Source organism: Cinclus cinclus, chromosome Z, assembly GCF_963662255.1.
Source record: "Cinclus cinclus chromosome Z, bCinCin1.1, whole genome shotgun sequence".
NCBI lineage: Eukaryota > Metazoa > Chordata > Aves > Passeriformes > Cinclidae > Cinclus > Cinclus cinclus.
Window position 1 is genome coordinate 29,746,583 of NC_085084.1, and position 25,741 is coordinate 29,772,323.

The window sequence follows — 25,741 nt, forward strand, 5'->3', positions numbered from 1 at the left end:
AACACACACAGGCATAAGCACCGCCTTTATCCCAACAAGAAAGATTTAAATTTTTAACAAAAGCTTAACCACTGTGAAAACATTGGGGAAACATAGCCAAATATTTCCTGAATACTGCCTTCACAAATGAGATAGTCACAATGCATTTACCCTGTGCTCAGTGCTGGGGGCTCAGCCTCAGCAGTGAAAACACCAGCAGTTCTACAGGCTGCAGCATGAGGAAAGGTGGGGCTCAGCCAGCAGCGACAGCTGGACAACTGGCTTGTGTTTTCCACTTGTGAAGGGAAAATTAACTGAAATAAAAAAATATGGCACCTGCCCTGTGTATTGGCTGGAGTATCTTGTAATGATATTGGCTTCACAGAAAGAATGTTTTTCTTCAAAGACAGCAAGAAGGTCATCCAGTGTGTGCCATTCTCATGATGCTCTGTCAAGAAGTCTTAAAAATGGTAGAGAAGTTGGAATGGCCATATTTCTCCCCACCTAATCTTGTGTTCTTCCTCAGCTTTGGATGATGCAGAGGATTGAAGATGACATCCCTCTCGCAACTTCTAAGAGGTTAAGGCTGCCTGACCTGCTGCTAGAAATCAGAGGTAGGCAACATGGAGGTGTTATTTGAGACACCTCACCCATAAGTGGATCAAAAAGCATTAAAGGTCTCATGAAAGCACTCACCATATAGAAAGAAAAGAAAACAGGAAATGAAAAGGGAAGCAGAGAAAATAAAAGTTCAGATGAAGTTTTCTGGGTTCCAGCATCAATATTCTTTTTATAAAACAAAAATGTTTGAGAGCATTTTTTATGAAAAGGAAAGTCTATTTTATTGACTGATGAAAGCTTTATGATAGCTCTATGATCTGGTCTATAATTTCTAAATTGTTCCTAAATTTTCCCTTCAGAGAGTCTCTGGTGGCAGCCTGTGGAACTCAGCCTCTAAGGGTAACAACAACCTAGCCACTACCTTCTCTCTGAAAGAAGGGTTGAGATGTGAGCACAGCTGTGTCTCGCTCATTCAATCTACACTGAACACTGATAGGAAAAGGAAAAGATGTGGGCAGTGTGATGTTCAGTGGGGCCTTTGCCAAACAGAAATTATGTTCCTCTTGGTAAGTGGAATTGCTGCAAGGCTGCTGGAGGGTTTGGTTTGCCAGCAATCTGTTTCCCATGCAAGGAAAGAGACTTGCATTTTTCTCATGTTCTCTATATGAGGAAAGATGGAAAAGTTGGAACCCGGGTAGGTGAACCCTTCTAAAACGAGGTTTGCAATGGGGCTTAAAAATCATAGAGTTGTAGAATACCCTGAGTTGAAAGGAACCCATAAGGATAATCAAAATTCAGCTCCCTGCATACTACAACCCCAAGAATCATACTGTGTGACCAAGAAGTTTGTCCAAATTCTTCCTGAGTTCTCTCAGGCTGGTGCTGTGACCACTTCCCTGGGAAGACTGTTCAGTTCCCAAACACCCTCTGGGTAAAGAACTTTTCCTGATATCCAACCCAAACCTCCCCTGACACAACTTCATGCCATTCCCTCAGGTCCTGTCACTGATCCAGAGCAGGGATCAGTGCCTGCCCCTCCTGTTCCCCTCACATGGAAGCTGTAACTGCAGTGAGGTCCCCCCTCAGTCTCCTCCAGCCTGAACAGACCAAGTGACCTCAGCCACTCCTCACACGGCTTCCCCTCCAAACCCTTCACCATCCTCATGGCCCTCCTTTGGACACTCTCTAACAGCTCAATGTCTTTTTTGTGTTGTGGTGCCCAAAACTGCATGTAATGCCATACCAGTGCACAGCACAGCAGCACAATCACCTCTTTCAGGTCCTTTTCATTGACTACCAGAATAATCTTCTCTGTAATTTTACCAGTAACTTAAGTGAGACTGAAGGCCTGCAGTTACCAGGGTCACCACTCTTGCTTTTCTAAAAACAGCTAATACTCTCTGTGACCAAAGCAACTTATATGCAGTAGGGAATAGCTGGGAATAATCAGAGCCGTTATCTTGTGAAATACAATCTGTGGGTATTTAAACATTTTAGAGAATAAAGCTGGCTACTTAGAAACTGATGGAAATGCCTTATATATGAGCAACATGAGTGTAGCAGCCTACAGGGTTGTCCTATATGGGGACCAGGAGAGCTTTAAAACCTAAACTTTAAGTCTGGAATGAAGAACTTGCCCTCATTGGGTCAGGCTTTTCAAAAACATGCAGTAAGGACATATTATACTTCACAATGATTCACAGCTGCCTCTGGCAGTCATTGAAATAGACTGGGAGAACAATCTGGACTATCACAGCCCACAGGTAGTGGGTGGGAACCAGGGGTTCTTCCACCAAAACCTGTTTCTCAGCTGTGCTGGATCACAGAGCTGAACACTGGAGTTAATGCAAGAGCTACAAAGCTCCTCTTTGCACAAAATGTGTTGTTTAGATCCACTCACTGCCCTGATACACAAACAATTCCAAACAAATGGCATAGAGACTTCTACATGGCTTCAGAAAACGTGAGGGGTAAAGAATGTAGAGATAGTATATCTTGTTTCATTTTCCACTGATAAAGTTTCCAGTCCATGGGAAACCATCAGGATATTGTTTTGTGCATGTGTAGTGTGAGAATGAAGACATCTTTCTTCACAATGAAAATGTTTGTTTTGTTTTGTTTTTTTTTTTTTTGTTCTGGCACAGTAATAGATGTGTCCCCCAATTTACCCCAGTGCTGTAAACTATTCCTCTGGTGATTTTTGTGTTCTTCTGGGTTTTGGACTTACAAAAAAACTGGTAACGTTGTGCATATTCTACTCATTATTTTATTCAGGGAGGTTAATGAGTGTATGCAACATGATAACTATGGCAGAGGACCTCTGTGGGACCTGTTGCCAGCTCAAACACCAGTTGATCCAGACCAAATAAAGTCACTCTGCAGCATCTTGAATTATATGATGCACTTAGGGGAAAAAAAAATCTAAATTTCCTTGCAGAAAGGAGTTTACACAGGATGTGAGATTTCTGGGAGCTGTTGGGGACCCCTAGGGCATAGCTGGTGCCTGGGTGCTGAAGCATGGCACAAATGAAGACTGGGAACTTTGGAGCAATGGAGTGTTTGGGCCCAAGGCTGCAGCCACTGAGGATACTTCTTGCTTCCTCCTTCTCGGCTGAGCAGGACAGTGGTGGGCTAGTGCTGTGTGTGTAAAAAGGTCAGGGCTGTCTTTCTGCCTCCCTGCTGTGCAGGCACAGCACCAGGCTCTGAGCACTGCCTTTGGCTCCTCTGAGTTCAGTGAGGAGAGCAGTTTTCAGCTAGTCAAGAGGTTAGTTTTTTTCCCCAAGGTCATTATTACCTTTCAACCAATAAACCCATTTTTCATTTCAATGTAGGACTACAAACATGAATTAAAGACTCTTTGGTGCAGCTTGGTAAGTGCATGGGATGGTTCTTATGCTTAAGATAGCAGTTTTGAAGCTCTCTCCAAACATGTCTTGGACTGCTGCTGAGACACCCTTATGTTCATTATTTCAATGTGGAAAAATGACCTGAAAGTAGCTAAAGTTATATAATGTTTTTCTTTCCTTCCCCTGCCCCCATTCTCTCCAAACCTTACATTCTTTTGTGTTGTTCAATTTCCCCAGTGCTTTATATGAGGATTCAGAAGTCTGGTTCTCTGGAAACAATTGTTATGTCAGCTGACATTAACAGAGCAAGCACTTTAACTATTTTTCCAACGTATCCATCAAGTTCAATGGCCAAAACATTAATTCTCATTAGGCTTCAACAAAGTTTCTCATTTTCCTTTAATTCTGTCACCATACTGCCTCCATGCAAGACTGCTTTACAAATATATCCAGTCATTTAACTAAAAGAACTTGGGGAAGCTTTATTTTTAGTGACTTTATGCCCATACATTTGTGAGTGTTCTAGGCCATTTATGACATGAATTTGAGCCTCTCCTGTTCTAATTTTTTTTAAAAAACTTGCATGCTTTAAATCAGCCAAAACGCTTGAAATTATATATTGTCATTACTAACTTGGAAGCTAGGCATAGCCTTCTAGAATTATCAGAAAATATGAAGAAAATGTAGAGATTAACTCAGCTGCTGAAACAAGGATCAAAACCTTCTTGTTGCCTACAAGAGCAAGGACTATCCCTGAAGATTCATCAGCTGGTTTCAGAAGTCTTTGTTTTGGCTTTGTGGTCACTAGACAAAAGAAGATGTTGTTCAAGGACGTTGAGCAAGGACATTGCTCAAGAGAATACAAAAGATGGAGTGTTACTTTTTTTTAGTCATTATTAAACAGTTGTAGATATGCATCTCTTAATAATGAAGACAGGCTACTCTAATGTTTCTGACTTGTAACTGGGCTGGTCTAAGACCATAACCTGTATGCAAACCTATCCACTAATAAATAATGGATATCTACTATAAGATACTAGAGTTTCACAGTGGGCAGAGGCTAAAAAAATACTAATAATATCTCAGCTATTAGTAAAACAAATGATAAATGTTCCCATGTTAGAACTATAACGCAGTAAATGTATTAAGCAGAGTCTATGTTTTCTTTTTAAATGAAGCATGCAGTCCCATCCCACTCACCAAACCACATTCTTACTTTCACATATCACCCAAAAATGTGCATAAGGACTATGGCTGAGGGAAGTAAGATGCTGGTCCTGCCCTTAGAAAGAATAATCACGACAGATTAACTCCCATGTCTTTTCTGGGTGTGCTGAAAATTTATAAAATAAATTCCCAACATTAAGAGAGGTTAGTATAGGCAATTGACCTTGTAAATCAAGAATAGAATAGGCCTGATAATGTATAATATTTTGAGGTATTTATCACCTTGCTGAGGCAGACAGGATTTGAGCATGTAAATCGTTGTAATGGTAACAGTAATTCTACATCCCAATGCCTGCACATCAGGGCTGAAGGGAGGGTTTTCCCTCTGCACCCTGTCACGCAGCCCCAGCATGGCTCAGACTCAGGGCTGATGGTCCACAGGGACCAACACAAACAGGACAAAGCTGTAAGCTAAATTGCATCCTCCTTCTTGTTACTTCTGCAAGTGCATCTCTAAATCTCTATGCCTTTTGATCTTCTCACCAGTTTTTCTCCAGATTCCTTCCCAGCTCTGTGGGATTTTCTTTCCTAAGGAGAAGGTATATTTAGGTTATTCTCAGTTCAATCCCACATCATGATAGAAAAACTACATGGGCCATGGCTGAATATATATTCAAAAATTTCAAAACATTTGAAGTGGGATAAAATAAATAATCCTGAGGCAAATGACATGTTGAAGTCTCCAATTTTTCTAATATATTCCAGAAATGCTCATGACTTTAAGAATACATTGCAACCTTCAGATAATTGTTAATGCATGTAAGTGTTTTGCAGGAAAAATGATATTTTGTGTTATCTGCAAAAGCCCTTTTGAGTAAGAGTCCATATCTCCAGGTATTTCTTTTAAAGGGGAACAGTTTAATAAAAATAACAAAGCTAGAAACCAAGAACATTAACTTTCACTTTGCCTAGCTACATGCTAGTACTCTTGCTGTAATTATAACACAGAGGTCATTCCAAAGGAATTACCAGCCTTCAAATGATATGAGACAATTATTCTCTAGGGAGTCGGACAAATTCGTAAGACAAATACAGTTGAAATTTCAGACATCAATCTCTTTTTTAACATAGCATGGGAACAAGGGAGCTGTGAAATGTAATTTTACCCTAAGGCCCAACAAATGATCGCATTAAAATGATTTAAAAAAAGACTTTACATCTATTATACCTCAGAAGTGAATGCAGTGTTAGATTTTTCTAAGGCTTCCTGTGAATAATAGCATTTAATAGAATCTGTAAAAAACCCCTTTACAGATGCCTGTGTTTTTGGCTGGCAGGGCTGTCACGGAAGGCAGCCTCACATGCTGTGGTGCTGGGTGCTGTGCAGGGGAGCAGCATGATGCCACGGGCCAGCTCCCACTCCCCAGCTGTGGGGGCTCACACTGGACCCTGCCACACCAGCTGACACCTACTGTTTGTGGGAACTCTGCACAGAGGGGATTCCCCAAAGCAGCTCTCTTTATCCTGTCCAAATATTCCCCAAACAGGAGGAAGCTGAGCCAGTCTCATGCACACCTGTGGCAAGAAGTTGTGCTGGATGGGAGCCTCATTTCTCTGGCACTGACAACCACAAGTGGAAATTTAAAGGAAAAAGTACTTACAGCATCTCAAAAGCATCTTGAAGAACTTTCAGTGATCACCCATTGTGAACCCCAAGGACACCCACTAATGGTGTGCATTGCTTGAGAGTGCAGGAGGGGTGATAGGACCCCAAAAGGAGGTACTTGTGGATCCACTGCTTTTTTATACTCCAGTCCATCAAATTTACATCACTTCCCATGAGTTTGATTTATCTGAAACCCTGTATGGCTCGCACCCATCTAGAAGAGAAATTTGGGACTGGTACCGCTTCCAGTATTCAGGAGCAGAGAGCAGCAAACCGTTATATTCCTGCTTGCATGGAGTCACTCGAGCTACCTTCTACATTTACACAGGGCTGGTCATGCTGGCATCAATTTGAGTGGGCTGCCTGTGTGAGCTGGGCAGGATTTAGCCCAGTGTGTGTGCCACAGTCAAAGTGTTGAAATGGAAAATGGATATTAAGCAACTGCTCTTTGGCGAGGGTTTGATTTACAGAAACCAATAACAGTCTCATTCTTCAGATAAGTGCATTTCTCCAACTGCTATTACTCAAGAAAACAGGCTCCTTAAAAATCTTTACAGCCGACACATTGCAATGTGACCTTGCACAACTTGGCAGTGAAGCTCTGCATGTTTTTATTGTATTTAAATACCACCTCATATGAGGAAGTTAAACTTTAGCTTCAGTGACATTCTAGCACTGCGCATGTACTGAGGCCATGTGTGCCCCTGTAGGTTTCCAAGGATCAGAGGAAAGAAGGGGTGTGAGGAAGAGTGCATAAGTTTGTACACACACAAATGTGCATGAGCTTTTTCCAAGGATGTGTTCCTGTCCCTGGGACACTAGGGTCAACAGCTGCCTGAATGATCCTATTAGGCACAGCCTCTGCAAATATTTGTGAAAGAATACTTCCCGAATGGAAGCTGATCGATTAATGAGAAATGTAAATGTATCCTGGATTAAACGAGTGCAAAAGCAGAACAGCATCTGTCTGGTTGATGAGGATGGTTGACAGGAGAGCTGTGCTGAGCTTCTGTGGTATTTAGGGTGCGGAAAGTGATCAAAACTTCATATTGCCATTTACCAGACCAAAACATTTCATTCTGCTCCCCCAACAGTTTTCTAAGGTAAACTTTCCCAAGAAATATAGTGAATTGTAAGGAAAAAATTAGAAAACTGGTATGGTGAGTGATAGACATCTCAAAGCTGCCATATGATGTCTCAGCAGCAAACACTTAGTCCACCTCATTGTGGGAACAGTTTGAGTGTGTCAGCAAGTTCCCAGAAGAATACAAAGTTATGAGTCCCTTATGCTACATAGTTTCCTAAGTTAGCTTTAAACTAACAGGGTGTTGTATTATTAGTCAGGCAAAAATGAAGGGAGTAACACAAACCAGTAAAAAAAAAAAAAGTCTGGACAAGCATATATATATTTCATACATACATATACTTTCTGTTTGATTTAAATTGCCCTTACCCCATGATACAGGTGGCAAATTTTTCATTGTTTGCCTCCTGTCTGCGTTTTATTTTAAGGGAACAGAAAGTCCCATGTACTGCCAGTATGCTCAGTAGCCTTGAGCCCTGGGAACAAAGAGATTGCCTCTTGTCTGTGAGAAGGACAAAATGAAAAGTGAATGTCAGTGTATGGCAGCAGCAGAACATATGGAAACACAAGAGTGAGGTGTCACATGAGGCCCACAGACAATAAAACAAAATTGTGTGAAGATTTCTTTGTATTAAATCCAAAACTCAGTTAAACTAGTTAATCTCACCAGTGACAAGTAAACTGCGAGATCTAAATAAAAAGCTTTCATTCCTCCTCGCTGCTGTTCAGGAGGAATATGGATGACATTTTTGCTCTTTACACTTTCCATTTTTATCTGATTCCTAAAGTATGCCTCCATTGCACACTCTCATTTGTTTCCATCACCTTTTGCTCTACTCAATAACAAATGCTCATTTGCCATGAGAGGGACTGGGGGAGGGAATTACCTGAAGGCACTGGAAACACCAGTTTTACAGCAGTCAGAGCCACATATATCCATAAGGACTCCAGAATTCAATAGAAAACAAAGCAGTTTAAATGAACAGATTTTATTATTTATTCTTATAGAAAAAGATGAAAACAAAACAAAACAAAATTGAAAGTGATTTAATTGTAAATCAGTACAAACAGATTCAAAATCCACTGTACTTGGATCGAAGGTGTATCTAACCCATAGTCAACCCAACAGTTTAATTTTCAAAACTTGGCTTTTAACATTGGATGCATGAGATCAAGCCAAGATACACTGCCAATAAAAGGCTGGAGCTCAAAGCCAGTGTTGAATTACAGAGCCCAGAAGGTTTACGGAAGTGTTTAGTGAAAATTGTTTGCAAATGGGTTTAGAAAAATTTTCTCCCTCCTGCTGACTTCTCCAGGATCTGGCCCTGTTCAGACTTACTGAAGAGTTCTCTTCCCATCAACCTGGCAGGGATATATAGGATTTGCATGTGGGCAGGCAGGATGCTTAGTCCTCAGATTAAGTTAGAGAATGTTTCTGGAAGATATGGTTAAGTCAAAGCAAGTGTTCTCCAGCCAAAGGGACCACTGGGCCCTATCCAAGTATAGCTAGATTAAATAGAAAGCCCCCCGACAAACGAAAATGAGATTGCATGATCTAATGGTCCCTTCTGAACTGAAATGTTCCACTGAAACTGGAGTATTTAGGACTTTTTTTCCCCATTTATCAGATGCACTGTTAATTGTAATAGTTCTACAACACATAGGAATAAACTCTGAACACAGAATTTTGCCCTGAGTAAAGCAGATTGGTATTTTATTTCACAGCTCTGTTCTTGTACCTCATGACCACTAATAAATAAATAAGTAAATAATTTATTGGACCTTCAGGAATTGTGATAATCAATGGACAGTAAATTTATACTTTTAAACAGCTTTGTGGTCTCTGTACTCAGTGCAGTCATCAAATACATCAGGACTTGCACAGAAATGCTTTTGACTACCTCAGCTCTAGAAGAGCCATGGAATGTGGTTGCTACTGTTAAATGAAGAGTCCCAGTTCTTTTTAGGGCAGATGAGAGTACAGGTACACAGTAAGATAAGCAGCTCCTAGGGGTCACAGGGAAATACATTTTCATCTCATTGAGATGCACTGACTTCTATTCCCCTGGTCAGCAGTTCAGGAAGGTGTCTTTTAGTAAAATTACATAGGTTTGGCTTGTGAAAGCATCTACAGTTTCATGATTGCTGCCCTCTGGTTTCTAGGGAGTTTTTCTGTTTTGTGGTTGTTCTGTTGTTTTGTTTGTTTTGGCTGTGTGGGGTTTTTATCACTTGGAATTTTGTTTTTGAGATTTCTTGCTCTCTTTATACTTACTGAGCTCATGCATTTAATTTAAACTGGGAGAAATACAGTAAAAACCCCAACCTTCTCCTGCCCTCTAATGAAAGCCCCAAGTTTGGTGCTGTATATAACATTCATATGAGCCCATTTACTCTGTTGTGAAGATAGAGACCTTATTAACCACGGATGAGGCACCTTCTGCCAAGAGTCCTTAGAAAATCTCTCAGAAGTGCTGACATAGCTTAAGTCAAGGGTTGTCTATGAGAATTTCCTAATATAACTCTGGGGACTCTAAAATATTCAGCTGGTAAAAGGAGGTATTATTTTTTACTGCTTATTTCTCTGTGTTTGTTCTGTTAGGACTGTTAAGCACCCTTTGTTTCTCAACACGAATTCCCTAGGATCCAAATTAATAGGGTAGGATGCTGCTGTACTAATAATGTAATAGGATTTCTAGGATTTTCTCCTATTAAAGGCAAAATTAATTTCCATTTGTATCTTTGGAAAAGTATAGGGAGATGTGTTTTGAGCACTCTGCCAGTGTGAGTTACCAGGGTCTGATCTGATTCTTTCCTCATTTTTTCCTGAAATTCTCCACTTGCCACCAAATCATCAAGGAGATACAGGTATTTGTACTTCTTAAACCAGACAAAGTGCTACCTAAGCTGGTAGCACTGAGCAATCAGCCTGGCATCTGTCATCAGCTTGGTCTGCATTACTTTCAGAGATGGAAACCATTGAACACCTTGTTTCATTCTTAGCCAGGTGTGAAAATTTACAGGTTCTGTAAATTCTGTGGTTTTCATCCAAGGTGTCTTCAAAGTATCTTGGCCTTTTCATACTGAACAAAACATAAAGGATCCTCCTAGGAACTCAAGCAAGAATTTGGAGGGATGAGAGGTGAGCACTAGAGCTGCAGACTTCTGCTGCAGTCCAAGAAAAGTCATATGACTACTAAATCTCACTGTTCTGTCACAAAGACTTTACCATCCTCTGACCCTGGACAGGATGAAAATACATCAGAGAGGAACTGTGCACTATCAGTATCAAGCAACAGTAGTGGGCTTTGAAAACCAAACATCACCTGGAGCCACACTGCTTAAACACATCCTGGTGACCACTGCGTGGTGGCACTGGTCTCGCCACACCCTTCACCTCACCCGTGTGACACCCAGATCACTTTGGCAGCAGGCTCAGCTTCTGCTCTGAGAATTTAAGAAGATGAAAAGATGTAAAAATTATTCACCTCCCTCTCCAGGAAACCAGTCCTGACTGAAGAGGTAAAACCCAAGTCAGGAGCACCTTTCCAAGTGAGTAATCAAAGCTGAACTGCCAGACAAACTCTTAAGTTGAAACCTTTTAGTCTAACAAAGAATAAATTAGACTGTCCCAACAACAGTCCATCTCTTTAAAGCCAGCTGTGCACCTAAGTACTTTCCTAAATAAGAGATCTTAAGGAGGCTGATAATGGTTGAAAGAGCCACACACTGATCACAAGCATATTCTGCTAAAGCAGTATTTATTCTCTCCTTGAATAACGGAATGTTTGTTATTAAATGAAAGTTATGTTTAAACTTCAGTGATGGGTTGAGCAGCTGCCTGCTGTTATATGCTGGAAAACACACTGCATGCTTACCTGCAGTACTGTTCTCTCTAATTGATCCTTTCCTAAAGGTATTTCCCACTACTCCACCTTCTTCCTTTGCTCTGATTAACAATTGTAGCATGATCTCATCAGGTCTCGACAAGTATTGATGGGCCACAGTATCATGAGGCTAATAAAGTGTGTTACCCAGTATTTTCTGGTGACACATAAAAACTCCCTTATGAAAGACACAGGAGACAGAATATAATATAAATGCTTTTTTAGTAACGGCAGAGTACTGTGGACTGTGCAGAGCTGGGCATGTTTTCTAATAGAGCTCCATGAGGCAGCACTGCTCAACCACATGATAGAGGGAGGTGGGGCTGAGGGTAATAAGGGACCCCACTTTCATGCAGCCAGAACAGAAGGGATGAGGTCAGGCAGGACAGAGAGGACTTTGTGGGAAAGAAAAACCCCCAGGCACTCTCCCTCAGTGCTGCCCCAGCACCTGAGTAAAGACCTCTGAGGACAGCAGACCGCTATGATGTCATGTGCAGTATCTCCACTTGCTGTCCCTGTTTTATTTCTTGTGCTGCCTTTTTTATCCACATTGACCTATTAATATAAGATTATCATTAGAGCATGGTATTAAACATTAGCTGTGCAAGATCATTACTTTGAAAAGGATGGGTGGAAACATACATCAGCAATGTTTTTCCTCCTCCTATTTACAATTATTCCTTGAGCATCTGTCAAATATTAAACAGTAAGGGTAAGAAGGCTAAATTATTTTCCTCTCTCTGCCATGCCATGACACCTGTGTCAAGACCAACAAAGCCACATGAGATAAGCACAACTTTGTCAGTCCAAGGCCAAAGCCAAGCCTTGTTGTCACCTCTCCCTTTACCTGCTGACCACTCTGGACTCTCAGCTGCACTGGAGCTGTTGGATGCTGGTTCCCACCATAGGGAAGGATGATGGGACAGCCCCCCCCAAAGACTGGGTGAGTACCTGGCGTCTCTACAGGTACCCTGTTTGCTCCAGGGTGTGCTTGGCAGTGGTGTACTCAAGGAATCATGAGGGAAACTGGGCTGAGCCACTCTCCCCACACTCCCAATTCAGGATGAGCCTCACAAACACATTTTGCAGGTAATCCCTAGACTCAACTCTCCCCTCTCTTCATTTGCCAGTGAAGTGATGGCTTCTTATTTTTAAAAAAAAATCTGAAATTCCCATCGTTGAGGGTTAGGCAGAGGAGTGTCACAAGATTAGCAAATCAGGGGCTTGCCATTCTTTTAATGGAAGAAAAGAGAAAGAAAAAATTCCAGCAAGTGGTGCAGCAGCAGAAAATCCCTTTTTGATTTATCAAGCCCTCTTTCTCCAACCTCTGTGAACGCCTCACCTCCTGCACAGTCTCTGAATATAAACTTTGCCCAGCACACTCAGGGTAATCTTTTCACATCATAAAACTTATAATCCTCTTAAAGTAGTTTCGTAGGGTTTGAGGTACGATGCACTTATCAAATAACTGAAACAAATAAATCAGCTTATTTAGGCTGTGGTCAGTGCGTGTGCAGCTCTGTGTGCGCAGGGAGGAAGCCAGTCCCATACTAGCATTTGTATACATTAGCAACAAAGCTGTCTGTGACAAGCTGTCCTCTGCACAACTAAATATTTAGTTGCATATCATAAGTAACTTCTTAAGTGATTAAAGAGAGAGGGTGCTCTCTGTCCACGCCGGCAGAGTGAGCAGCTGGCAGGCTGAGAAGCAGAGTCCTTGGTGTGGCAGCGTGGTTTTGGGAAGGTTTGCCATGTGGGGACAATCCTGGCTCTGGCCAGGGGTGCACAGCCTCAGACACGCTCTTCTGTCACCCTTCTCTGCCCAGAAACTGGCTCTAAACTGGCTCCAAGAGGATTTCTTGCATACTTGTACAGAGTTCAAGTTTTCAAATATTTGTTGCTAGCTTTTATTGGTGTTAGGGCAAGGTTTATTTTTAACATGCCTGTATTTATGATTCCTGTGCTTGCATATTTCTCGCATGTGCAAAATTAAACTAATAAAACAATTTCACGTTGAAGAAGTATAGAATAGATGCATCCTGTTTTATATAAAGACATCATGGAAAAGACACTTGTAAATTCAAAACCTATTTGTTTGTTTGTACAGTTTAACTTCTAACAACAAACTAGAAAAGCCACCTTAAACTTGCTCCCAGTATGTTTTCTTGTTTGTAAAATTAAAGCTTCTTTCAGATGGCTCAAGCACCACCACAGCAACTCTCACTTAAAATGTTGTCAATGTTACTGTTGTTGGGATATACACACATGCTTAACAGAATATGTTGAATTTGATATTTCACCAAGGGAAAAAGAGAAGGAAGTCAGCCTGCTGTAGGGAACAAGGGCTGAGTTTTAATTTGTGGGGGTCCCTTCTCTGCTTCTCCTCTCCAGAAGATATTCCAGCTTTTACTTACTCTGAAGAGGAAAACTCCAGAGGCAATTTAAACTATTTTTAGGATTTTGGACGCCTCTTCTGTTTCAGTATGTGCCATGTGCAAGCAAAGGGCAGACCACAATCAGGCTATTATCCCATACCAATGAAGTTTGGAGGGGTCTGATGGTGGCAGTGTCCTGCTTTCCTCAGGATATGGGAGTGCCTGATGTGCCTGACACATTGTCTTGTGTTCATGCCTCCCTCAGGTGCCTTGGCCACAAAACGATGCTCCAGCTGTGCCAGTGATGTCCTGTGCACTTGGGCATTGTGCAAGAGCTGATGCAGTGTTTGGGAGTAGCTCACATGGGGGGAGCAGTGGCCCCCATGAGATACTGAAATATAAAACACTCAGATACTGGAAATACAAAACAGTCTCAGCTACCAAAGAAACCTACAAGACCTTGCTCTGCTGTTGATGGCATGGAGGAATTTTTAAGACCTTGCATCCACTAAACACTTCTCAGAGAGTTTGCTATTTGGATCTGGGGGAGCAGCACAAGACAGACAATAGCACCATCATCTTCTTTTCTAGTACATGTTGGGTTAATAAGAAAATTAAAGCTAAAGTAAATATTCACCAGAAAGTAATTTTATTCTGTCATGAAAATAATCTACATTTATAAGTTATCTAAAGTAAAGTGAGCCATATTAGCCTCCAGCAGCCCTGAAACCATTATGAATTATTGAATAAGTAATCTTTTTTTTTAATAGTTATTGGCATAATAAATATATTTGCTTGAAAACATCCGGTGCTGCATAGGCACAGAAGTATTTATGAGCCTTTGCTCTTTGCAGCACTGTTTTATAGGGTGCTGTCAACTGTGGAGCAGAAACAGGAGGTAGGTTTCACCTCTGATGTTCTTGTCAGGAGATACAGTGCTTCTGACAGCCCATCTCTGCAGGTCCTCATCTTCATGGACCACGAAATAAATAACAATATCTAGGTGTAAATGGTGTGACTTGATTTACTGGGGTTTTTTTATGATTAGTTCTTTAGTGACTAAAAAATTGACCTTAGTCCAGCAATACTACTAGAGGTATACAGAGCAGCTTAATTAGCATAAATTTAGTAACAGAGAGAGCTTGAATTAACATTAATTTGGCAAGAGAGAGCAGGCTTTAAATTGCCACCAGGTCATCTCTGGGGGAAGTGAAAAATTTACAGAGTCTTGTGCACAAATGCACTGTCAAAGTGATGGGAGATTTGTCAGGCAGAGTTGAAAATTTTTGCATGCAGCACCTGGGGATAGGACAGTGCCTGCAGTCACATCAGAAGCTGCCACTGCCAAAGATGCTCTGCCAAGGGTTGGGTGGGACCTACTGAGCCACAGAACACAGAACTATCTCCATGGAGGAAGATCTGCTGGAACTATACTGAGATGCAAAGCAAAAGGTACTGTGTTGGGAACTGTGGTGTGCCAGAGCGTACCCACACACCATGGGAGGTGCACCAGTCATGCCAGGGATGCCATGGCCAAACCCTGCCCTGGAACCTCATGGCTGTTTGGGCACTCCTGGGGCCAAACACTGGCATCTTCTGGGACATCACAGGCTCTCCTCTGGAGCACTCCAGGGTAAAAAGTACCTGCAGGAAAAATCTCTTTCTGCAGTAAAAGTTGCATCATCCTTTTTGCTGTCTTCTTTAGGCAGTAAATGTATCATCAGTGGCTCTTAAATTTCCCAAAGTAAAAAATTAGCAATAAAATCACAGAAGTGCTTGCTCCTGTGAGATAAAAAAAGCAACAAACAGCAGCACATTTCAAAGAGCACTTGTCCCTAGAATGCAAGACCAGACAAAGATTTGGCATCATTTTTTAAAAATTTAAGTCTGATGGAACATCATGTCAAACCTCGGACACTCACAACAAATCAGTTTTTATTCAGTTGTGAAAATTTAGGCATAAATTGCTGGCTGCTTAGCTCTCAAAACAATGTCACATTACAAGAAATGTGATCTTTTGAAGAGAAACAGGAAAAAATTCATCAAAGTTTTTTGTTATTACTGCATTATCCTCCCGCTTGATCTACTAGCTATAGATACTTGGTGTCTGCTTAAGTGCTTTCCATTCTTCCCATAAGCAAATTCTGGTTGAAGACAATATATCATTTTGCTCTTGATCACTGCTAGACTCAGTACCTCATTACAGCAGACCACTTTTTGAAACTGAGCTATAGCCCAGATAAATGATTGTATAAAGTTTTAAATAAACATACAACATTTATGTTATGTTGTTTCTCAGGGATGATTTATAGTAATTTTCTTCATCCAGTCCTGAGCTCTGGACATAAAAGACACTGAGCTCTCTGCTGTTTATCCAAGCTAAATCCTCTGTTTGTTCTGCATAAGCGTTCTTGATTCTATAATATATTGCAGGCTTTAGCTTCAGGTTTATTCCCTCTGGGATGGTGGAATTAGATACATTAACTGACAAAGATAAGGTAGGGACATTGCAGCTTAATAGCCATTAAAATAGATACTGTGATAATAAAAATGGAGTTAGAAAAGGGAGTCAAGATTGCGATATTTCAAAAATATGTATTGATAAGACTTACATGAATAAATGCAAGATTTGAGAAATCTCTGTAAGGCAACCCTCAAAAGATGGTTGGATTTGGTTTAGTTGTTTTGGTTTTCTTTTCATAAGCAGAGAATTAGAAGTGGAAGATATTGTGGACCAGATTATATGTTGCCTCTTGTGTCCCAAATTTTGTTTCTTTCTAAAATGCCTTTATGTAATCTAGCTGTTGAGCCATTGAAGTAGTGTTCTGTGCTACAGCAGAAAATCAAGAAACCACCATGAGGTAAGCAAGTTTCTCTGCCTTAAAAAAAAACGCAACACGCCTGTGTGGATTCTTTTTACCATGTTCTTTCTTCTATCAGCATATTTAAACACACCCACACACATGCATATATACACACCTTTGCTCAAACTACATAGGGTAGTCCATTTCCTTCATGCTGTTATTCTTTATTGCAGATCTTGTTCCTCTATTAAAAGTGCAGACAACACAAAATGCCTGCTTTCTCCTCTGCTCTGTGTTAGCACAGAACAAATTTTGAGCTAAGCCCACTAAAAACTTCTTTGTATTTTGGCTTAGTGTCAATTCTTACATTTTTGTGTAAAAAAAGTGTTAGCATTTTAAGACCTAATGCCCACAACAGCGGGAAGGTTATAAGAGTTATAGTCTTTAATGTGACATACTCTAAATCATCTCTTAAAGCAGTATAAAAGTTACCTAAGGTTTTAAGGGCCCTAGATGGACTATCATTTTTTCCTAAGTCAGGATTAGCTGGTGTATAAGTAACAGACTAGGTGCTTTCACTGCCAAAAACTATCTGACTTAAAGTTTGAATCTGGCAGTACAAACAGCAGCCCTGCCTGTACTCATACAAGCTTATTATTTTGTAGTACGTAAGTTAGTATGCTGTCCATGCTCTGTAAAAAATTGCATTCCATAAAACATGAAATGCCTTTTTATCTGAAACTTGAGTGGAAAAATAAGCAGTAATCAAATTAAACACATGGGCAGGCTTTTCTGTCTTTGTTGTTGTTGTTTTATTCTACTAGCATTTATATTTGCTAAGATGTTCTACTTAGAGAGTGGTGAGATACTTCAGGAATACAGGATATTCAGGATACAGGAATAGTGGTACAGATGATGCAAATGACTTATTCAATGAGTGTAAAAGGAAGGGCAAAAAAGAAAACTCATTAAAACCCTCCAATCTTTGTGAAAGATTGCTTGAGTAAGCATAAAAATTATCTTTAAAAAGCAAACAAACTTAATTTTACTTAGATACCGCTCTTCTAATAATAATTTGATCAAGATTGCTTGATAAACACAATAGTAAAGTAGCACATAATTTCTCTGCATGTTTAATTATCAAACTTTATTATTCACTGTAAAAAACTCAATTCAATTAATTGGTTTGCTAGAGAAAGATGCTATTCTCATCATCATGTGTATATTTGTAACAGGAAAAGGAGAGGGAAAAAAAAAAAAAAAAAAAAAAGAGCTGTGTGTGTGTAAGTCCACTCTGGCAAAGAAAGGGGAATTTCTTGCCACACTGGGCAAAGCTAAGGTTCTGTGAGGGTAAAGGTAGCTTTTCCATGCGATGGAAAGTGCAATGCTGCAAAGTCATCTCTTCCCCCCACTGTGGCCAATCTGTGGCCCAGCAGCCCCTGGGTTTTTGTACAGAGCTCCAGATCAGGATAGAGAGTTTATGACCACCTCATGGGCACAGTCATGTTTGGCATGTGGGCAGTGGCCTGTCGGTTTCACAGCATTTGAGAGTTATTTAGATAACAGTAGGCCTCCCCCCACCTTCAAGATGCATTTCCAGAAGTATTTGTCATGTTTGTTAGGATAATAGGTATTTGCTTTTATTAGTATTTCAATACTAATAAGTCATGAAATGATTTTCCTATAGAAGTTTTCACTAAAATCCTTGCAATTACTTATTTACTCAATAAATGGGACATGGCAAAAAATGCTTGACCTTTTCTTTTTCAAATAGCTGTAACAACCAAGCATTAACTAGCTATTCATCAAAGCATCAGTATAATGAGGAATCACCTTCATGTTACCAAGAGAGAAACAAGAGTGAGTAGTACTATCTCACAGCAGTAAAAAAAAAAAAAAATCTTATTTGGGGCAGATAAAAACTTCAGGCATTTTGTCCTTTTTCCTACCCTCATAAAATAATTTTATTTCATTAACATATTAAAAAAAATATTAACCTAGCCTATCGGGGAACACTACAGCCTTAGACTCCCTTAACTTCCCCAGAAATCAGAGTTATACAGAAGGATTGAAGTAATTTCTATTTTTTTCTAAAGATTTCAGGTGAATTGGTAATTAAAAGAAGAATGAAAGAATGTACTGATTGATCTACTATAAAAAAGCAAAGTAAATAGCTTGTATTCATTTGCTGAAGAAGTATTTCAGTAGAAGCCATTATCTACCCCTTTAAGGGCATTAGGACAACTGCAAACAACACAAATAGCTGGAGTTTAAAGCAGTTTGTGAATGACTTACACAGAAAAGCTTTTCCCACATTATTCTCATTTTGCTGATAGGAAGTGAAAGCCTAGAGCCCTGTTTAAGATCACTCAACACCCCTATAACCAAGATGGGCAGAGAAACCACAGACTTGGCGTCCTACCCTCAGCCTACCAGTGGGATCACCTTCACAAGCAACTCAGGAGAAATTTTGTTATTTTTCACAAAGTACTGCAACACAAGCTCTTGGTCAGGATGGCAAACTTGGTCAGGATTTAGTCAGTCCGATTTTTTATTATCGGAGAGTCAGGATAAACCAGTAAGTTAGAGTATTTAAATAATTGCATCCACATTCAGGAAAACTGCAGTAAAAACCATGATTGCTGCAGAAACATCAAAAATGCTATCTAGACTAAACATGCCCTACACCTCTCTTGAGGGCTCCTGGAACAGCAGGTAGGCTCTGTGGTTATACCAAATACACACTGGTATTCATGAGAGGATACCCACAATATATACCACTCTAACAAACTACTAAACTGTGGTATTCATTCAGATGAGAAACATCATGTCCACTTCATATCTGACATGAATGGGATGCAAGTTTGGCTGTGTCTATGCTTAATTATAAAGCAAGTAGCATCTCATGGTGCTTTCCAGCCCTGATCTGGATGTATTACAGTAAATATTGCATTACAGTAAAAAATTATTGTAATCTATTGTATTACAGTAAAAAATAGCCTTTTCAGGCAAACATAGTGATGGTCTGGTGTCTCCACATCTCTTAACATGAGATCAGTAAAATTATTTTCTGTACCTCTAGATCAGAAAACCAAACCAAAAAAAACACACTCACTTATGCTGTGAAGCAAATACACAAGTGTTGAAGATTTACCATTATGTCTTAAATTTTACAAAAAAAGTATTAGCATGATTGCCTGCTCCTCAAACCCTGATGATTTAATTTTGCTGCTCTATTTACATTTGCCTTTGTAAGCCAAAATTTATGTTATTCACAGTACATAGCAATTTTCAATTTTTAACAGTTTTTTTCACAGTGCATTTAAAGTTATGAGGTATGTATAGTAACTGCTGAGAGAGTGTTAGAGTCTAGAACAGTCCACAGCCTATCTGCCCCAGTAAACCCAAAATACATTTTGATGTCATATTACTTTGTCAATGCAGTTAAATCTCACTAACTGCATTAAATTTGCTCAAACACTCAGTAACACTACTTTTCCATAACCATCTACTCACTATGTATGTTGTTAGAACAAAATTTTTTGTTGCAATACATAAATTATTTAAAATGCTGTGAAACTACCACAAGTTTTTCACTTGGAAAAAGTAGTACTGGACAACAAAGCAAGGGACACCACTTTTCCAGCAGCATTATTAATGGGAACTACTTTAGTCTTCAGTAACAGGGAATGACAGGCTGTACCATTTTTTCAAGTTCAGAATAGAAAATAACTGTACTTGCAAGAATTCAATTACTCGGCATTAAAGCTGCCATGGGGTTACTGTACATTTATACATCAGAAAGTCAGTAAATTATTCTTCTATAAATTAGTCTCTCAAAGATGATTTTTTCCCTTTCTGTTCTGAATGCCAAACCCCTGACTGCTTCTCCACTACAGGGACTTCATATCTGGATAGCCGACATCTGTAAAAACATTTCTAATGAAAACACTACTAATACAACCCCCTGGAGAAACAAATGAAATGAGATCTAAGTATGCAGCCGCCTTTCTACAGCTCTGTCTTTAACAATAGCGAGGCTAGTGCTACCCATCCAAGCCTTGACACAGGTCACAATCATTTAGGCACAGTAGTAGCAAAATAAATAATTGTGTAAATATGTAATAACTGGTATAAATACTTCAGCAGCACTTAGAAGATATGATAAAGGACTTCTGTTTTTAGCTGTGCATTAAGGTTTATCTCAGTGGATGGAAGGGAGAAGCATTTAAACTGCAGTGAAGGAGAATTGCAGATTGAATACTTGAAAGCTCAGTGCCAGATACAACAATGCTTCTTTTCTGCAACAGCAGTTTAGAAAGTGCATTAGTGTTAAAAGTGTTGGATCACTGCTGAAATATTATAGAAACAGTGGTTAGATATTCACTCCAAAATAAAAAGATACTATAAAGATCAGTAATGGAACTATATACTTAAATAATTCACATTCAAAGCAAACCAAAACTATCTTATTTCTGAAATAATTGGACATTTTTTTCATAAATACATGTGTAAGCATTCCACTGCTTTAATATGCAAATAAGAATTTAGACAACTTTTCTGTGAAACAGTCTAACAATTATCAGGGGGAAAAGGTATATTCCTTTGTAAGATTTCTCAAATCCTAGCAAATGTTCCATATCAATCAAACACTACATCCAGATTTCCTTCCCTACATCTAAACCTGTAGTAATTTGAGGCAACAGCAAGAAAAAGTTGGAAGAAAAATTGCCACATAAAGACATTATCATCTTCCGTCTGAAGATCATTACGAAGAAACAACAGTATTTCTGTATTCCCTAATTTCAAAGTGGACTAATGCTTTCGCTAGACTAGACTGCACAGGCACAGGCTATAGTCAAATTTTCCTTATTCAAAGCAAATTGCAAGTTCTGAGCCCAAATCCTAAGGCAGATGAAACTGGAACTGATTTGACATGGAACTGACACCTCCACCACCTGGGTTCACAGCAACGTATCAGCAAGAGAACTTGTTTTGAAATAATTCTATCAGCTTCCCCAGTGAAACCTGGGTGTGAAAACGTCAATAGCACTTTGCCAGAATTTCAGGAGGATCTAGCATTGTTTTCTCTGGCTTATGGGACCAGGACTGAACCTGTAAACGCAGGTGTCACTTCCAGCAGCCTTTTTATGCTGGGTAAATTAAAATGGGTTTCTTACCCATGCATCTGCTTGAAATTACATTTCATGTGCAGTGAAGAGAGATTAAGATAAAAATTGAGACATTTCTGATTAAAAAATGGTATTTGGTCTTTCCACTTAATAACTCAAAGCTCTGAAATGGCTTTGAGATAATATAAAGGCAAATGGAACCAACCTTAAAAAATTTCTTTGGAAGACAGCAATATTGAGCTCATGTCTGCTATACATATCTACTACAAACATATTTTGTTTCTGGACTACTTCAGACTGAAGAAGAGACAAACTGTGCTGGAAAAAATTAAATTGAAACATACATCTTAGATTGTCATTAATTTCCTCATTCTAATACAAATAACACTATGACTAATGATTATAAAACAAAACAAATATTCTATATAAGTTGTTTTAATAATCATAAAATCTATGCTTTGCACATTGTAAGCTGTGATCTTTCAAATGGCTAAATGGACCCAAAGAGCTTAAATTATGAAGTCTATAAATGTTAAAAAACAAGCATTCCTATGTTTCATTGTTCCTAGTACTTCGACTAGCTAGAAAAAACTCAGGTTTCTTTTTAAACCATACAGCAACATGATTGTATTTTTTTTACATGCCACAGAAGAGACTCAATTAAAATAATTATTAAAAAAAGGTGAAATTAACTTTGATTAAGTTTATTATATTTTACATTAAAGCACTAAAGACTGTCATATGACTGAAAATAGTAAACAAAATTATTTGCTCAAATACATAGTTAAAAATAAATGCAAAGTCCTTAATATTTACTTGAAAATCAAATTTTATTTCATAAAATAATACACCTGAAAAGTCATAAAACACCAGTTAAAAAACCAACCAGTTACGAAAATTTAGTCAACACTGTCTTTGCAATATTTAAGTCTCAGGCACCCTCCAGTGTCTAGAGAAGCAACTACACATGTGAGCATGAATTAGAAGAAAATAAGCCACGAACAAGTTTTCCTGTCAAGATAGCAGCTCCCTGCAACATTTACAGTAATTGCATATAACCCTGCATCAGTGATATGATACAGCACGATGTAAAAAGTATTGTGAAATCACGTTTCATGGATTTCTCTGGGATTTAAGAGGGTGATAGTTTCTTTGCTAGTGGAGAGGGATCTCTAAGCATGCTACTTCAAAAAATACATTTACAAAAGCATTTCTTATGAAGTCTGGAACTGAGAAGTATTCCTCAGGGAATATGATCTCAATATTTGTACAGCTTGTTTGTAACTTTTCTAAGAAGTCTAAATGAATAGTTTATTTAGCAGGACCTGCACTCATGGTAAGGAGGAGGACAAACAATGCATGGAAAAGTAAACCCAGATACAAATAGCCCTTCTCCCATTTTATAATTAATACAACACAAGACAGGAAGGTCACATGTATACAAGCCTCTCTATGAAAGTTCACTGATTTTATGCAAAAAACCAAAACCACTGTTTTTTCTCATTGTTATCTTCATTTATTCTAAAAGTAGTAAGCCCTAAGATGACTTTTGTACTTCACATTCAAATGGAAACACTTGTGACTACAGGGCAGACAAGAATGCCTATTGAATGGACAGTGTTGTAAGTTAATGTTACTAGGTAAATCCACCAAGCCTAACAGAAACGAAATGAAAGTTGGTAAACAAGTTTTTCAATTGTGATTATGCACAAACTAACCTGAATTGTGGATTTCTCCCTTGCACACTGTTCACAATTTCACAATCAAACAAAACTTTACATACAGTTTAAGTGGTAATAAGATAACATGTTTTGAAAAACATATTAAGTAATTTGAAGTGGTTAAGATTAAAGAAAACATCCTGATTAAAGAAAACATCTTGACTTAGAAAAGCTCTTGTTTTATGTTTGTGTTCAGAATTATGGTTTCAAGTATCTTTTCTCATTAGGGACTGATACAAGAATGCATGTATACTTCTGAATAAGGTCTTCACCCTCATGGGTATACCCTTACCAGGACACCTGCAAAACTGCTAGGGCAACCCTGTACAACCAGGCTAGTTAATAACTGATTCAGCTTCAATTTCATAAGGTTTGATTTTTTTTTCCCCTTCACACTCAAAACCTTGTCTCTTATTTACTGACCGCTTCTCTGATTGCAGCTAAAATTTTTACTTTTCATTTAGTAAAAAAAATAACATTGGGTCAGTGCTTCTGTTCAGTTCAGAATTAAGAGTTGTGTCAGAAGAAACAACTCAAGCAATTTTGCCCTAGTATAGCTGACAGGATTTTTAAAAACTGAATGAAATCATAACAATATTGACTAAAAACCTCTTGGAATCAATATTAAAAATATTACAAATAAACCTAGTCAGAGTGATGCAAAAAGAAGTAGGAGACATTTCAGAAGAGAGTGCACAAGATAAATATATTTACACACACATGCACACACAATTATATGAGTATAAAAGACATTAAAAACCAGTCATTGCCCCCATCAAACTTACAACTGCACTTAACTTGACATGTTGCAAATATTTACACTGACTTCAAAGAGAGCTGACCATAATGTGCAAAACAAAGCTTGATGCTCCATATTTTGCAAAGTACTACAGGCTTATAAAAGTCACTCTATACAGATTCTGGCTCTTTCTAAAAACTTTTTGCATGCTATTAAATGGTGATGTTCCTTTTTGCAATAGCTTCTCTGATTTGACGATCAAGTTCACTTACAATATGGTCTTCATGATTATAGACTCCTGTTCTCAACAGGGTATCCCTCTCTTCTATCAGACGAGAAAGGTAATCATCTGTATTCTCATTTAGTTTTCTACAATGACGACTATCCACTCTACCAGCAGAATGACCTCTAGCATCCTCTAATTTCTTTCTCTCTTCTTGCTGTTTTAGTCTGATATTGATAAAATAGAAAGCATTAGAGAATATTAATTCCTACTATGGATATCTTTGTATTAAGTCTTTAGTTTTTCTACCAAACTACTAAGTAAAATAAAGAAATCTGTAAAAGGTAAAAATTATTCTGTGTCTGGGAAAAAGCAACTACAACCAAAATAAATACTAATATAATACTTAAATATTAACAAAACCTTTTTTGTATGTGCATATGTAACTGATAATCACTATCAAGGCTTCAGCTTGGTAATGTAAACTGTACTCAAATTAAAAGGGCTCAACATAAAAAGTAATGCAGACAGCTTTGTGGAGGACAGCATTAGATAAATTTAAAATTTTAATGTATTCAAAATATGAATGAAATGTACCTTGTTCTTTTCTTAACACAGCAACTATGCTTAGAACTAAAGGTTTAAAACAGAAAGAAAGCTTGGTGGTGTACATCTATGACCTTAACAAAAAATAAACCAGGTGGTGTTAATGGATTTTTCTATACTGCTGTATTGTTGCATTTTACAACATCCAGTCTTTACCTTAGGGACACTAAACTGTGTTCATTCAATGAACTGATGGCCAATTACAGTCTTCGTTTAATTGAATATTCTCCTGCTTTGAGATTGACCGCAAGAAAAAAGAACGAAAGGCGACAGCTGGGGCGGAATCTTACAAATAGTTTTTATACCTGTTAAGTTCATTTCTGATATCCTCCAGTTCTTGTCGGTCTGTTTTCCCCAGCTCTTTTTCTTCTGCTGCCAAATAGCGCAACCTCATGTGCTCGAGCTCTTGCTGCTGCTTTTTAAGGTGAGCCATTGCATTTTCCTGTTCACGCTGTGTGGGAGAGGGACAAGACAAAACTCAGTTGACTATGTGATTACATGTAAAAGTGGTAATTAAAGCAGCAGAGCAGAACTTTAGGAATAAAGTCACGACAACTACATCTTCAGAGGTCTTGGAAATGTAGGAGTTAACAACATCTTAGCTAGTGATAACTATAATGCTTAAGACCAGGGACTATCACCATCACAGTAAACCTGTACAGGCTGGATCAACTGCAGTCCAATCACAGATAACTTCCCATTAACAAAATAGCAAAATTATTAACAAACCCTCTTACTAAGTCCAGCTTAAATTAGTAGACATAAAACTTACACTTCCGGAACTGCTCAAGCTACTGAGATTTATTCCTTCACTATATGGTATATGAAATAATTTTTTTTGAGAAAAATAAAAGCTCAATAGCAGCAAGAAACTTCCATCATCAGCCCCATAGTACCAAGTACCAAAGCTTCAGGAACTGCTTTTTGACATTACAACTTGTGGTTAAAAAATAA

At 38.8% G+C, this 25,741-nt stretch overlaps 1 protein-coding gene across 7 annotated transcripts in view; it reads right to left on the reverse strand.

Moving 5' to 3' along the window:
• Window positions 1-22,315: 22,315 nt before the first annotated feature.
• The window catches only part of CEP120 (centrosomal protein 120), a 38,965-nt gene continuing 35,539 nt past the window's right edge, over window positions 22,316-25,741 (reverse strand). For all 7 annotated transcript variants that reach the window (XM_062512856.1, XM_062512855.1, XM_062512854.1 and 4 more), the window contains 2 exons: window positions 25,093-25,238; window positions 22,316-24,408 (listed from right to left, as the gene is read on the reverse strand). In XM_062512856.1, the coding sequence (XP_062368840.1) occupies window positions 24,171-24,408; window positions 25,093-25,238 (384 nt within the window). In that variant the 3' untranslated portion in view covers window positions 22,316-24,170. The remainder of the gene's footprint in view (window positions 24,409-25,092; window positions 25,239-25,741) is intronic.